Consider the following 16,552-nt stretch of genomic DNA (forward strand, 5'->3'; position numbering starts at 1 on the left):
GACAACAGATGTGATCCGGACCGTCAAACCTTAAATCATGCATATTTCACAATCCAGAATGAGTTATCGGGCGTAAAATACATGATTTTGGGGTAGAGCGAGCTACTTTAGCCACCTAACCCCACTATGTCGGGTTACGCGAGCCGGATTTGTGAAATACCACTAGATTGACTGTTGTTTTCCTATTTTAATTCCGTTTTTACTATAAATAGTAAGTTTTAGTTTGATTATAACTCTTCATCAGTTTGGCTTTAGGAGTTGCGCCCAACGTGAAAAGTGCTTAGAATAATTAGGAGAACAGCATGGTGAAGCCAAATAGGACACTTACTATTTTTGGCCAAAAACCTTGCGTACTAGTAGACATCACGACCATCTATAAATAATAAATTTACTATTTATAAAAAGTTGCGAATTCTACGAGTTTTAGTTATAGTTTGATTTTGATTTCTCTCCCATTACTTGGTATCCCTATTTAAATGGTTGTGAACTTGTTTATTTCATTCTTCAATCAATAACGAATTTTATAGAATTTATTTTATATTTTCCTTGTTCTTTCTTCGTGGATTCGAGGAGTCTCTGTGAGGAGTCCAGAGATGTTCCGTGGATTCGGAACAAATATCCACATGAGGAAGACGGTGCTCGACCTCACGTCCTCCCATGCGTCACCTGAGTTTTGGATACGGCTGGTTTTTAGCATATCCCACAACCTAGAGGAAACATACTAAATACAGGGCATGGATGTCCATCAAACATTATAATGGGGACACAGAGCTTGATCACATTAGAAGCTGCCATGAGGTCAACCTCATGGTGACATTTCCCGAAAGAGGGAGACGCTTAACTTCACACACATGTGAGAACCCCATATCAATGCACAGGCGCATGTGATGTCATGTGGCACATTTGTGAGATCTGAGCTTTCGATTAGATGAGCTCTGCTGTTTAGATATTCTGTCGTAAAATCAAGCCATGGGTGAAACAACTGAATGGTCAGAACAATCTTTAACCATGAAGAGTATAAGTTGTCTGATATTTTTGGGAAACCTCATGGGAAGCTCAGATCTCACACACTAGTTTCATATTTGCGTGTGGGCCTGCATGTGAATGGTACGACTATACTACAGACTGAAAATCAAATTCTCAATGAGAAATTCTCTCAGAAGGAAAAAGAGATTGCCGAGAGATACAAAGAGATGAAAGAACAGTTTGATGCTCAGAAGAATACAGAGAAAAGGATGCACACTCAATCCACTACAGAGATACAGACTCGTCAGACTGAAGACAGAACACTCTTTTTTTTATGCTCCATCTCAATTATAAAGTCCCCAAGGAATTAGAACATGAATTTTGTCCAGATGCACCAATATGTACAAATGGGGCCCATGTTTTAGTAATTGAGAGTTGTATGAGTAATCAAAGTCAAGACCATGCATACAACAGGACCTATTGTTGATGTGGGATTTGGAAAATATCTGCAACATCAGATGTTCCAAGCCATTGGAGCAATGGACTAGATATAGACAATTATTATGAGAAAAATAAAACAATGGTCCAAAAGAAAGGCCGTCTAGACCACCAGATAAGTAAGTGCTTTGGGCCCTGCCTGCAATGGGTACCATAAGACCGTCTAGACCACCAAATGAAGGGGTCCACCTGTGGGGAATGGAAACATCAGGAAACTATTCACGCTCTAATGCATGGACTAACTCTTCATTGAAACTTTAAAGATAATAAAATTAAAGGGAATGAAAAATAATATCCCATATTCATAGAAAGGAAGCAAACACCCAACAAATATAAACAATATGAAAAGCATTGTTACACTAGAATAAATGAAAAGCCATCTTCAAACACATACACTACCAGGGTGCAATATCGCTCTAAAGAATGGAAAGAACATGGAACATGCATACCGTTTGCAATTGTCCTGGCTCTCTAGGAAGAACTAGAGATCTCGAGGTGAAGATAAATTCCTTAAGTGAAGCCGGCCAAGATTCCTGATAAAACAAACAAAACATAAATTTGCACAGCGCAAACAATAAAGGAAGCAACCACCACAGCAAAAATAGAAATTACATCATGGAAATAAACCCCATTGAAGAAGCAGAAAGGGAGAGGTTTTTCCTTTGGTGTACTGGATCTGGAAGGGGAATTTGTCACCCAGTACGTGGCACTTGGTAGGTGGAAGGTGGATACAAACCATGAATATAGTGCATATTATCCACGGATGGCCCGCGATTGAAAATAAAATTAAACAATCAATCCTATCCATATGGACAATGGCCTTCAAGTAGAACATCAAATGAAAATAGATTCAATTGTAGAAACAGATGACTAGAATCATCTGTTTGGTGTGATTTTCAATTGAGGACCATCTATGGGACATGACTGACAAAATGCATGGGCTGGGTCCATCTCCCCACCAAATTGTGAGTGAGAAACGCTCCTTCTTTAGGGGTGGGCAAGAGTCACAAAATGAGTTTTGGGTATTTTTATTATTTATTCATTTAAGGGTGATGAATATCTAGACTCATCTAACAGTCCAAACTAGATGCCTCCTCGCAGGTGCCACAAAACACGACCAGTCAAAGGCAAATGAGAAAAATGGTGTCATGAGAGTGGGCACAGTCAAAGGCAAATGAGAAAAATGGTGTCATGCCGCACAGGCTCGAACTCGACTCGAATTGGCTGGAGTTGCTGACCAAACCAAGCCGAGCTGGCCAGTCAGGCTCGAGGACCGAGCCGAGCGGAGTTCGAGCTGGGGTCAGCTAGTGGCCGAGCTGAGTCGAGTCGAGCTGTGCCAAGCTCAACTCGTGTACAGCTCTACCTCTGTCTCTGGTACACCTGAGTAGGTCATCTGATGTCACCATCACATTTTTACACACTTTTGTTTCTTTATTAACCTTGTGTGGTGATCGGCGGGTCATTTTGGGCTTGTGAAGCCATCCCAAATGTACAAACATGCACTCTTGGCTACCTTCTGTCAATGATGTCATCTTCAATTACAGGTCAAACCCAACACCAATTTGGGTAAGTTCGTATTTTAGGAATGGCCACAAGCTTGCAAAACTTTGTAACCAGGAATGGTGTGTGTGAGGAATTAAAAAACTTTCCGATTGGTTAGCTCAGATTTCCGCATGTTGAAATTCTATATTTTTCTACTCTCTTTTTTCTCAAACCCCATTTCGATTTGTATTCAATTAGATGAAGCCCTAATAGAACATGAATCAAGCATAATTGTGGATTATGGCCCGTTACATATAAATACGGCAAAATGAGGATGGAAAAATGAAAAAAGTGACAGTTCGCCCCTTCTGATCACGCCATCATAACATATATCACACCTTGATCAAGCCCATCCAATGATCTTGATCGCACAATGGACTGATCCAATGATCTTTGTAGATTCATTGCTTGCTATTTTGGATAGCTATGATTGATGTGAAATCAATCTGATAGTTTGGAAACCTTGTCAAGGATATAATAAGGATTTTTATGTAAATAAAGTCTATAAATAGCAGTCATTCAAGCATGTTTGAAAGTGAAGCTTGCGATGTCGACGACGACAAGGATTTCTGCAGTGGAAAAAGGGAAGTTTACGGTGGACGAAGACATTAGGACTTCTCACAGAGAAGACGAAGGGGATTGGGTAAAACTTCAGCATACAAGAAATGCAAAGGATCCTGCTCCTCAGGGACGATCCAAGTACTTCTCCTACCCGACCTTATTCGTCAAAGGATATCCCCATGGGTGGTACCCTCTTAATCTAGAAAAGATCTTCGGTCGAGCGGGAGCTGTCATGGAAGTGATCATGCCTAGAGACAGAGAGTGGGGATTACCGTGGTTTCGCTCTCATTCGCATGGGAAGCGAGGTAAAACTGGCTAGAGCAGTGAGTATGATATACGGACTGAGCTTTGGAGGAAAGAAGATTCTAGTGCAAAGAGCGCGGTATGGCCCAGAATCATTATCTGCTAAGCAGGATTCTCTTAAAAAGGTTTCATCTGTTCCTTCTACGAAACCTACCTCGGTTTACCGCCCTGTTTCGGAACTTCCTAAGAAGAGAGCATCTCAGTCATTTAAAGAAGCTCTGCTTCTCGGCGCCCCTGTTCAATCTCCTAATCCATCGTCTGTCGATCCGAAGGTGGGATTGATAGATATGGTAGAAAACCGGCGCCCTTCTTCCCGGGACGACGACACTGAATCCACTTCTAACCCGGTTATCACCATCGATCAGCATATTTTTAATCAAAATAGTGCTGAGTTAGCCAAATCTATTGTCCTTATCACTATAGAGGGAGCTACCATTTCGTCGGTCAGAGATTGGATCTTCCATAGGACCAGGATTAAGTTCGGCTTGTCCGATTTCAAACCGTTGGGACGCAATTCCCTCTGGATCAGGGCGGGAGCGTCTCTTCACCCTAATTCGTCGGAGATTATTCTGTCTAACTCTAGTCCGGTGATCAAAGTTCTGTCATGGGAAGAATTTTCCATCTTTGGCAAAGAAAATATATGGGTTCTCATCAGGGATATTCCGATGGAATGTTGGTATGATGAATTCTTAATAGCGGTCGCATCATCGCTGGGTTTTCTTCTGGAACTGGACTCGAAGATGAAACTGGGTATTGAAGTCGGGGTTATCACAACCAGGATAAGGAGAAAGAGACTTTCCCCTGCCTGAGGTCGTGAAGGTGAAGGTCAACAACTGTACTCTTTTACTTCCAGTTCAGCAGGAGATCTCTGGGTATTCCCAACCTCGATGGGGAGAAGTATGGAGTAAGCGAGAACTAGAGTGTTCGCCTTCTGTGGAAGAGACGAACTTCGATGAAGGAGTCCTCCCTTACTCCCCCGGTCTACCGAAAGTTTGTTAGGCGGGAAAAACTGACGCAAGCCATCAACGTCTCTTCTCTAGCTGTCCGAAGGAGACACGTGCCACCCTCTCTGCTGACCTAGTGCCTCATTTGTCAGACGAAATATTTCGCTTTGCCGCCACGAGATCGAGCGCTAAGGAGAGTGCTACATGTGTCATCTGCTCTGCTTCCAAAGCTCGCAAGGACAGTTCTCCTCTACTTATGAAGACTTCGGAGAGGACACGTATGCGTCGCCAGCCTGTTTGCAATTTGACGGAGATGTGCCTGCAACCTCCATCCAGGTGCCTACTGACACCGTTACAGCTCCCATCTCAGCCGTCCACGTGTCCGATCTTTCTTCTCAACCAAGGCCATCGCAGTTGTTCAATCCCGGGTCTTATGAATCGGGTCTGGGTTCGACCCAAATCAACTTTTCGTCAGGTCTTTGGGGCCCGATTAAAATCACGGAGTCAGTGCCCTCAAACCCCTCCCCATTTAACGTTTCCTTTCCCGCCCTTCCCTCTCTCTCAGGTCCTGCCATTGGGTTTATCCCTCCTCAGCAATGGGGCGACGTCTCTTCCGAGGGGGCCGAATCCGATAATCTGCTTTCAGATAGTCAACCCTCCAGTCCTGTTCCCTGCCTCAATCCCCTATCCAGACCTCTGACTGGACCAAAATGGGCCCCCTTACTCTGTTTCAGGAGAATGTTTCCAGTGAAGTGTTAGACGTTGAACCACTGCAAGTGTATTCCAATGGCCACCCTCATTAGCAAGACTCCAGCACCACTTCTTCTGGTCCTCGTCACGATCCTACCTCGGCGAACAGTTCAGATGGGAAGAGTAGAAAGGATATTTTCGATGAAATCCAGAATAAGAAATGGATCAGAGACGCGATCAGACACGTAGGGAGATCCCTCGGTTTATCTTTTGGGAATAGACCTGAGGATTACACTAGTTTATTCCAATTCATTGAAAATCGTGGCCGACCCCTTCCTCCCTCCAGAACTCCCTCCAAATCAGTCCAACAGAGAATTACTTCGCCTTCAACAGAGTCCAGAACCAGAGTCTTCATCGGGGGGTCGACGTGGTCGCAAGGGCGCCCAGGCAACATAGTTCCCAATGAATATTATATCTTGGAATGTTAGGGGGCTGGGTTCTAAGCAAAAGAGGGGTCTAATCAGGGAATCCATCAGCAGAAAGAACCCGGATATTATGTCTTCAAGAGACCAAAGTTCCCCGTTTCTCTGATAGGCTAATGACGTCCATTTGAAGAGCCAGCGATGTTAATCGCGTTTCTTTGGATGTTGTGGGCTCGTCAGGCGGCATTCTGGTTGCCTGGAAATCCTCCAAATGGGCCTTGCAATCTTCTCTGCTCGGGAATTTCTCTGTTTCCGTCATTCTGCAAGATAAGTCTTCTAATTTCTGTTGTAATATTATTGCTGTTTACGGTCCTAATGAAGATTCTCTTAGGTCCTCTTTTTGGAATGAACTGACTTCGTCTTGACAGTTATTCCCAGGTCCTTCCTGCTCTGTAGGAGACTTCAATGTCATTCGATTCTCTGACGAACATTCTCGTCTTAGGAGAACTTCTTCGGCTATGCTTCAATTTTCCGAATGGATTCAAGCGCAGGAGCTAATTGACCTCCCTTTGTCAGGGGCATCATTCACCTGGTCCAATTGTCGCAGATCTCCTATTCAATCAAGATTGGATAGATTTCTTCTCTCCTCAGAGTGGCTGGAGGCTTTTCCTTCAGTTTATCAGGTCGCCCTGCCCAGAACAACCTCTGATCACTGCCCGATCTTGCTCTCCATGGAAGAAGTTAACTGGGGCCCTAAGCCTTTCAAATTTAATCCAGCGTGGCTCAAAGTTGAAGGCTTTCAGGAAAAAGTGGTGGAATGGTGGAGTTCATTCCAGGTAGAACGTTTCGCGGGCCACAGACTGTTGTGCAAGCTAAGACTCCTCAAAGAAAAAATCAAGGACTGGAGGGTCAAAGAACTCAACAATAGAGCAAAGGAGACTGAGTCCCTTTTGGCAGAACTGCAGCAGATTGATGTGTTAAATGATGGAGAGGAGATCCCGATTGAAATTTTGTCCAGACGGATTCAGATTATTCAGGCTTTATCTACCAGAGCCTTGGAAGATGAAGTTAATTGGAAGGTCAAATCCCGTGTGAAGTGGCTTAAAGAAGGTGACAAAAATACTAAATATTTTCACAATATCGCCAATCTGAGAGCTTGTGGTAAAGCCATTCGCAACATCACAGTGGAAGATAGACAGATAGAAGATAAAGATGAGATTGCAGCATGTGCGATCGACCATTTTCAGATAGAAGGTAAAGATGAGATTGCGGCATGTGCGATCGAGCATTTTCAATCTATCCTTTCTTCTGAAGGATGGTCCAGACCTCGGCTTGATGGAATTGCTTTCTCTACTATTCAAAGATCGAAGTCCGACTTGCTGGAGGCTCCCTTCTCTGCCGAAGAAGCGAAAGTAGCTGTTTTTGCTATGTCGGGAGATAAATCTCCCGAACCAGATGGTTTCATTATGATTTTTTTTCAGGTGTTCTGGGACATGATTCAATCTGATTTTATGGATTTTCTCCGTGAGTTCCACATCAGGGGGAAGCTTTCTAAAGGTTTAGGAGCTTCCTTTATCACTTTGATACCCAAAGTCTCTGGAGCCTCCGCCCTATCAAATTACAGACCCATTAGTCTCATTGGAGGTCCTTACAAAATCCTATCTAGAATTCTATCTTCTAGACTCGCTAGTGTTATGGGAAGCCTAATTTCTAAACATCAAAACGCGTTCATAAAAGGGAGACAAATTATTGATGGAGCGTTGATTGCCAATGAATGCTTGCACTCTTCCCATAGATCTAGAAGAAAAACCATATTTTACAAGCTGGATATCGAAAAGGCTTATGACCATGTAGACTGGGATTTTTTGCAATACATGTTGCTGCACATGGGCTTTGGTGATAAATGGCGGAAATGGGTCAAATCGTGTGTGGAGTCTGCGCATTTCTCTATCCTCTTAAATGGCACTCCAAAAGGCTTCATTCCTGGCTCCAGAGGATTACGCCAAGGTGACCCTCTTTCCCCTCTTCTGTTCCTTCTGATTAGAGAGGCTTTGTCGCAAATGATTTTGAGTGGGCAGACTGCTGGGCTTTTCAGAGGTTCTTTCATCGCACATTTTGTCATTCCTATCAATCATATTCAATTTACTGATGATACCCTGATCATGATGGAGGCTGATGAAATTTCTGTTAATAATCTTCATACAACTCTAAGATGTTTTCAAGCTGTCTCGGGTCTGAAAATCAATATGGCCAAATCCAAACTCTATGGGGTGAACGTTCCGGCTCAGGAACTATCTGATTACGCTGATATTTTGGGATGCTCCCCCCCCCCCCCCCCCGATGATGATGTGGGAAAAAATTATTGCCAAAGCTCAAAAGAAACTTGCTACGTGGCAATGATGCTATTTGTCGATCGGTGGCAGAATCACTCTAATTAAAGCCGCATTGTCCAACCTTCCTCTTTACTACATGTCTCTTTACAGATGTTCGGCTTCTGTTCTGAATCACATTGACGCGCTCAGAACAAATTTTCTTTGGTGTGGTAAGGAAAACCACAAGAAATTCCATTTAATGGACTGGAAGGAAGTGTGTACTCACTTTAGGAATGGGGGAGCTAATATTAAAAATCTCAATATCATGAATTCAGCTCTAATGGGTAAGTAGCTCTGGCGTCTGGGCAGCAAATCTGAAGCTCTGTGGAACATCATCGTCAAAGGAAAATATGGCTTCTCTCCAGGTGGTTGGTGGACTAGTGACACCTCTCTATACAGAGCCTCTTTCATCTGGAAAGGCATCCTGCGTCATAAAACTGCAGTGCTTTCAAATATAGGCTTCGTTCTAGGCAATAGAACGAGAATCAAGTTCTGGGAAGACCAGTGGATGGGAGATTTCACCCTGAGAACTAGATTTCCGGGTATCTTTAAAATTGCTGCTAATAAAGACAGCACGATAGCCAACAATTTTTCCTATTTGAGAACCAGTGGGGTCTAGGAAATCAATTGTATCAGAAATCTGAGAGATTGGGAGGTGATCGAATATGTCGAACTGCTTCAATGTCTCTCTACTGTCTCTTTGGACACTTCCTCTCTCGACAAACTCATCTGGAATCGCCATAGGTCCGGGAATTTTTCGGTGAAATCGTTATACACGTTTCTAGCTCACAACTCTTCCTCCTCGACGCAGATCTCCCCTTTCTTTTGGAAAACCGCAGCTCCCCCCAAGTTCATTTGTTTTGGCTGGCTTGTAGCTATGAACCAAATCCTTAAGATCGATAATCTCAGGAAGCGTGGAATGCAACTTGTTAATATTTGCCGCTGCTGCATGCGTGATGAAGAGACAGTAGACCATCTTTTGGTCCACTGTCCCTTTATCTCCCACATTTGGTGGGACTTTTGGCCTAGATTCAATTTTATTGGTTGCATCCCTTCCTCTACCACGTCCTTACAGCTTGGCACGGCCACAAGTTGGGTAAAGTGAAAACCAGAATTTGGAGAACGGCGATATTTGCAATTTGGTGGGCTGTTTGGACGGAAAGGAATGAGAGAGTGTTCAACAACTCTCAGGCTACGGCTAAATTTGTGGGATCCTTCGCCAAAACTTGCTCTTTGAATGGGTGACGAATGTAATGGGGTTAAAGGACTATAATCTTGTTTTTCTAGGCTCTTAGTTTGCCTTGGGTCTGCTATCTCAACAGTCCTTTTTGTATGCTTCTTTCTTTTAATATATTTTCTTCGTTACTTTCAAAAAAAAAATAGCAGTCATTCAAGTAGGGTATGTGAGTGATCCAAGGTTCAATCCTTGGTAGTGTAACCTTTCAAAAGAAAAATAAATAAATAGCAATTGTTCAAGGAGGTAAAGCCACAAAGGCATTACACTTTTTTTGAGTTTTATGAAGTTGGTATTCAAGTACCAGTAACTAGTGCAAGACTTTGATATCAACAAATTGCTTTATCTCTTTCTACTCAAATACTCTCATGAGGCCACGTTCTTCGTCCATTCTAGCAATTTAGGTCTCAAAATCTCAATGATTTCATAACTGGATGGCTTAATTTCTGTTTCCAACACGGGGCCATTATATGAACAGTTTAGATCAATATTCTAAAACCCAGACCAGACCAAGCAGTCAGACCAGTTTGGACAGGACCCAAGAACCAAAACAGTCGAGTCACCCTAAAAAACCATCTAGTTTGGGAATATTTGTTATTATAAAAAGTAAAAAAAAAAAAAAAAAATGCAACCACGTCCATTTAAGCTTGAACCCACGACTTCTTCTCATAAGAGAGAAACTCTAACCGCTAGGCTAGCAGCAAAATCAGTGTCTTTTTTTCTTATTTTAAACAAAAACAATTTCTAGGCCAAGGGGGCCTGACTGGTTGGACTTGCGGTTGGACCAAACCACTGACATAGTCCAGTCTGGGTTTTAAAACATTGGTTTAATTACTTCTTTTTTCGAGTATGGTGAGAAGTAATTACTTCTTTTTTCGAGTATGGTGAGAAGGGACTATCCTATGTTCCGCCTATATGAAATATTCCACATTCAAAACTCAAATGCATGCAAAATAACTATCGATCAGATGCCTTTTCCTTGTTTCTACTTAAATTCACAAACATTTCCACATCAAAGCAATCAAACATGAAAATTCTCGAGATGGGTTTATCATCCGAAAAGATTCACACTAACACATAAATCTACAATTCAACAAAATGGAATCTAAAAGCAAAAAAGAATAAAAAAATTAAAAATACCTGAACTATTCCTGATGGAATCTTGAGAAGATTCTCGACGGGTTCTCGCCGGAGACAATCCATCCATTCCCTATCGATCGACTCCCACAACCGATCCTGCAGACATCGAAGATCACTCAGTACGAAAGCAACCATACTGCATCCGAAAATCGGAACAGTTGATCCAGATTGATGGGTTTAGGGTTTTGTTTTCCGACCTTGAAGAAATTGACGACGTGGGCGTTTAAAAGGGGTTTGAAAGGTGTCAGGAAATCTGTAATGGCTTTCATCCATTCTAGGGTTTGAGCTGCGGACTCGCACGAGTATCTTCTGCTGCTGCTGCTGCAGTGGAGAGCCATGGAAGGGGAGGGGGCGTGCGATACGCTGTCAGGCGCACTTAGACCTGCGTAGTTGATAATAAGATGCCCGCGGCAAAAAAAAAAAAAAAAAACAGTAAAAAGAAAATTACTTCGGATTTTTGACGAGTGCTGTCGGGACCCGGACTCGGACTCGGCGGTGGAAATCGGATTGCGTAGTGAGTATAACTCAGTACCCTTTTCTCATACCGAGTAAACTCTGTTGGCCCACCGTGAATGTATATGATTTATCAACGCCGTCAATCCGTTTCTCCAGCCCATTTCAGGGATGATCATGAAGCATAGCTCAGGTGGACCACACCACGGGAAACAGTCGGAATAACGATTTCCTCTTTCGAAACCTTCTCAGGAACTACAGTGATATTTGGTTGTCATGCAACATGTTTAGGATGATACCCACATGAATCAAAGGAAAACTCAGATATCAGCTTGATTCAAAACTTCCGTGGCTTGCAAGAATTTTTTAACAGCAGAGTACATTCACATTGTTTATGTAGTTTAGTCCACTTGTGCTTTGGATATGCTTCATTTTTTTTTATGTCAAGCCTTAAAATTATTTGGTAAAATAGATGGACGGAGTAGACTAGGTGGCCCCCATAGAGTTTATGTAATCCACTTCCTTGGTCAATTGGTAAAATAGATGGACGGAGTAGACTAGGTGGCCCCCATAGAGTTTATGTAATCCACTTCCTTGGTGTGACCCCCCGAGGTTGGTATTATTGACCCACCATGATGTATGTGTTTTACCCACTACATCCATCCATTTTCCCAGCTCATTTTAGGGTGTGAGCCCAAAATATATGCACTTCTAGATATCAGGTGGACCACACTATAGGAAAAAGTGGTGATTGAACACCCATCGTTAAAAACTTCCTAAGGTGCATTGTAAGATTTATTTTCTGTATAAGGTCGCAAAAACCTAAATGAAGAGAAAACACAAATATCAACTTTATCCAAAACTTTCATGGACCTTATAAGTCTTTAATGGTGGGCGTTCAATCCCCACTTTTTCCTATGATGTGATTCACATAAGATTTGAATATGCATTATTTTTGGCCCGTATGCTAAAATGAGCGGGGATATAGATGGACGGCATGGATATAAGATAGCTTTTCCAGCAAGGACCAATACCAACATGGGTAACAAGGGGTCACTACCGAATCTGAATCCGTAGAATGCAGACAGCTGGGGAGCGGATTAGGTGCAACCCTGACCGTGGAGCCTGAAATACTGATATATTTCTGTATATCCACTGTCCATCCGTTTGCCGTCTCTTTTCAGGGCAAATCTAAACAATAAATCAAATCCAAATCTCATGTGAACGGTCACACTAGAAACGATGCTGATTGACTATGATAAACTTCACGTTTTGGAAGAAGCTAATATTTGTTTTCTTTTTCCTTTCATCCAAGTCTTTGTAATCTTATCAAAGGTTGGATGGAAAATAAACATCATTGGAATATAGAGTTTGGAAAACTATTTAAACAAAATAAATTTAAATTAAGAATAAAAGAAAACTTATCGATTTATAGAAGTCGAGAAGTGACGTGAGTCACTCGGCTTGAAATCGAATTTGCTCCCCTTGGACAGCGTCCCAAGTGTAACAGGTTTCCAGAGCAATCGACCTCCAGGATACAACGACTATGACCCGGTCTTAGCGGTGCACTCACTGTACACGGGCTCGAACCACTTGTAGTCTTAACCCGAATTAGAAAATACTTAAACAAAATTTTTAAAGAGAAAACCAATTTTCTAATCCATTTCAAAACTCAAAATCAGAAGTCTATTTATAGACTTTGTGAAAACACCTTTTCACAAAGGATTGTGACTATTGAGTTTAAACCCAAGTGGTGCGACCTTTAGGCTTAAAAGGACACAACTTTTCAAAACAAAATATGAAAGGATGCAACCTTTCAAACTTAAGTGAAAAGACATATCCATAGGGCACCTATAGCCACAGCCATAGCCTGTCCCAATGGAATTTTGAAACACCAAATTATTTTAAAATAATTTAAAATACAACAATCCCCCACATGTTTCAAAATTTTTGATATTTTGGGTTAAGATAGAAGAGTTGTGCAATAGTGCTGATGTCACCATAGACTTGAACCGACATTAGAGTAAACATGATAGGTATATAGGAATCAGGTGACACCATAGTCTTGAACCTGATTCCTTTTGATATAGATCGCAAGTACATGTCACTCACACAACTTTTCTGCTACAAGCGATTCTGCGGTTCGGTGCCTTTCGGTTATGCACCATTACCTGGATTTCATGAGTGCTCTAGAAAATTCGCGTAGATTCTCATAAGAAGTAGTCTCCACCTCCACACCCATATAGATGAATTCCATCAAGTGTACGCAGCAATTGAGTACACCACCAATTATATAGCTACGGATTCATTAAGAGTTCACAAACTCATCCTTCCTCATTGCTGCTGGCATTGTACACCATAGAAGGGGCTCATTTATATCAGTGCAATCGTCTACCTCGTGTCTTGTTGTTTACCCATTAAACCTATCTAATAGGATTTCTACTCGTATAGGTTGGGTTGCCAACACTGGTAGCCCATATATTAGGCTCAGCCCCATTCCCTTCGATGTATCATTGATTAATCTTTTAGATAGTCACTTGGTCAGAGAATTTATGACCTGTAGGCCTTTTACCTCTACCCATCATTGATCCATCAGGCTTTCTTCTCATACTAGTTTGGCCATGTCTTAGTCCCATTGTGGCTAATCATCCTTTTAGATCAACTAGGGATCATCGCATTGGCAAGCTATTGCATCACCAACTAGCTATTTAGAAACGAGTCTCTGCTTAGGCGGATTCATTCTTTTGCTCCTTAGTCAAGTCTTTGGCAGTCAATCGCATCCTCTTTGACTATTCATATCTCAAGCTAACGCATACCAAACTCATTTCTAACATCACAGAGTCAATAATTACGACTCCATACAATAAATACTGAGCATCACTTTTATTATGATAGTTGTCGTATCACCGGCTCTGAATACAACCAACTTTCTTAGCCTTGAATGTACTCTTACAATTCAAGCAACTTCACTAGCCCATCATTCAACTAACTGGTGGTAAAGTCAATCGACCATATTGTATCTGCAATACAAAGGCTGGAGTAATCTGTCATGCATAGACATATGACAACTAAAATAGAGTATAATTTTCATGTAATCATATCGCAACATTATCATGTTATCATATGTTCCCTAACACATAAAAGGTTGGCCAATTTATCAATTAGTGATTAAAATTCAATACAATTAATGGATATTTGGCAACTGAATATGGAGGAGAAATGTCCAAGTTCATTATTAAGTATCTTGATCGATAGATTGAACAATGAGCTCCATATGTGCATAAGTTTGGACATTAGATACATTTGTTGATGGTAAAACAATACAGTTCATTACATAAACTTATAGTCTCATATGAATACCAATTTCAAATGTCCAAATCTAGCCTCCAATGATAATAGAATATAGCCTCTAAAATCTCATTGATCTAACAATCATCTTATGAATTTAGACCGCTACCAATATTCTTTCTATCATTCATTTGATGGCTACCAATTTGATCATTAAAACATACAATATATTTAATTCTGGACACCTTATTTCAAAGACCTAAATATCAACGTAAAACATGTACATATTGATCCATAACATTCAACATATAGTTTCCTTAGTGCAAATCTTCAATTTTATGTCAACCCATTCATCAAATACATATTGACTAAACTTGGATTTCATGCGTTAAGTGGTTTATGCATCCGAGTGCACCCCACAATTTTAGATTTAGCCTTGATAAATATATCTATGGCTCACCTGATAAATCTATTAGAAAAAATCTTTCGTAGGAACTATCATATGAATTGACTGGATCTAACACGTGTCCTAGGTTGGCATATGATCAGATGAAAATAACATTTCCTCTGCCTTTCTAAGTAGGTGATATTGTCTAGAAAGTATTGTGAATGATGCCAAAAGTGAATGTAACTTGTCTCATAAATTAGGCATGCGTACTCATCACCCTATCAACAACTTTATGTTTAAGATCAATAATATGAACCATTTATAGAAAAGCAGCAATAAGTGTGTTAAACAGTTAAGTGATATGTGCCGATGGTCCGTCTGTTATTAGACCCAATATTCTATAATATCACTTTCTACATATATAATAAAATATAAGTCAGAATTATCATTGAATTAAGACACATTCACTACTAGTTCATTTGATAAACTCAAGCTACCCATTACTTCATGGTAAGTGAAACTCCAGAGATACGAGCATTCATATAATGTGAGTTATTAAGTACTTAATATTCATAAAAGTAACACACATACAAGATCTAGACCTTTTATCTATTAGGCCTGCAAAAGGTAATATTTTAAAAATACACCAGCCCAATCATCCCACATGGGCCAATATAATATTTGTATGGATCTATAACTTTGGAACATTGTAGTGCATCTAAGTACATAACCCCCATAATTTAAAATTTTTATAAATGAGATCTTTTCCATATATGTACAATTTTTGAGTGTCTATGTATCAAGTATCATATATTGTCTACTGTTTCATATTATAATAGGAAGACTATATTTTGTACATTTGACACATGGATATAAGATTCAAACATATCAATCATAAATCCACATAGGATGGATCAAAGGCCACAAGATACATGTAATGATACAAAAGGAATAATGTGCGTTATCTATAGATACATAGTGATAAGTGGGCCCATGGTTTGATAGACTTGGCCATTGATTTGATCAACTTCAATATAGCATACTCATTTATTCCTTGTGTGCACTCATTATTATAAAGGTCATTCATATCAATGGTTAGTCCACATTATAACTTTATTTTTAGGTCACTATAAATACAAAGAATGACCCACTAATGAACTACTCATGATACAAACATGTGTGCAGTGACGCCTTAGTATGTAACCGTGCATTCCATTGCATTTCTAAAGATCAACATTAATATAACTATTCATTCTATGCACATCAATTACACAAAAATCAATTCCTTAACATGCACCTGATCAAAATAACATGTTACATTTTGTTAGCATTAGTGGCTATCAAATATCTTCCCAAAATCTCCTATCCAAAATTTTAGACAGAAAGTAGATGGTAAACCATCAACTTGCCGTCCATATAAGTTGGACATGTAAGATTATCCAATGGAAGAATATTTAGTTGACACATATTATACATTGTCCGATATATTAGTTGAATAGTATTGGTCACCAATAGTTAGGTATCCAATATCTCGTGTGCAGTATGACCTATTAATTATACTTTTCATAATCAATTACTTTCATGTTATGTGTATGAGCCGTGATACGTTGTCAAAAAAATGGCTAGCTGTTGTCTGGAGAACAACAAAATACCACTTATGCAAGCCAATAGTTGACAGGTTTGGACCTTCTAATCAAAAGTTTTACTGGCATCCTTCATTCACGACAGGACCCATCACATTAACGGTTTGG

At 40.6% G+C, this 16,552-nt stretch overlaps 1 protein-coding gene across 17 annotated transcripts in view; it reads right to left on the reverse strand.

Moving 5' to 3' along the window:
* Positions 1 to 11,083, reverse strand: part of LOC131245698 (uncharacterized) — a 127,052-nt gene extending 115,969 nt beyond the window's left edge. For 14 of the 17 annotated variants that reach the window (XM_058245402.1, XM_058245409.1, XM_058245425.1 and 11 more), the window contains exons 1-3: positions 10,870 to 11,083; positions 10,673 to 10,768; positions 1,914 to 1,997 (exon numbers count right to left, since the gene is read on the reverse strand). In XM_058245402.1, the coding sequence (XP_058101385.1) occupies positions 1,914 to 1,997; positions 10,673 to 10,768; positions 10,870 to 11,010 (321 nt within the window). In that variant the 5' untranslated portion in view covers positions 11,011 to 11,083. Of the gene's footprint in view, positions 1 to 1,913; positions 1,998 to 10,672; positions 10,769 to 10,869 lie in introns of those variants that run through there. The other 3 variants (XM_058245416.1, XM_058245451.1, XM_058245444.1) reach the window with 3 other exon arrangements.
* Between the last annotated feature and the right edge of the window lie 5,469 nt (positions 11,084 to 16,552).

This window comes from Magnolia sinica, chromosome 1 (assembly GCF_029962835.1).
Source record: "Magnolia sinica isolate HGM2019 chromosome 1, MsV1, whole genome shotgun sequence".
NCBI lineage: Eukaryota > Viridiplantae > Streptophyta > Magnoliopsida > Magnoliales > Magnoliaceae > Magnolia > Magnolia sinica.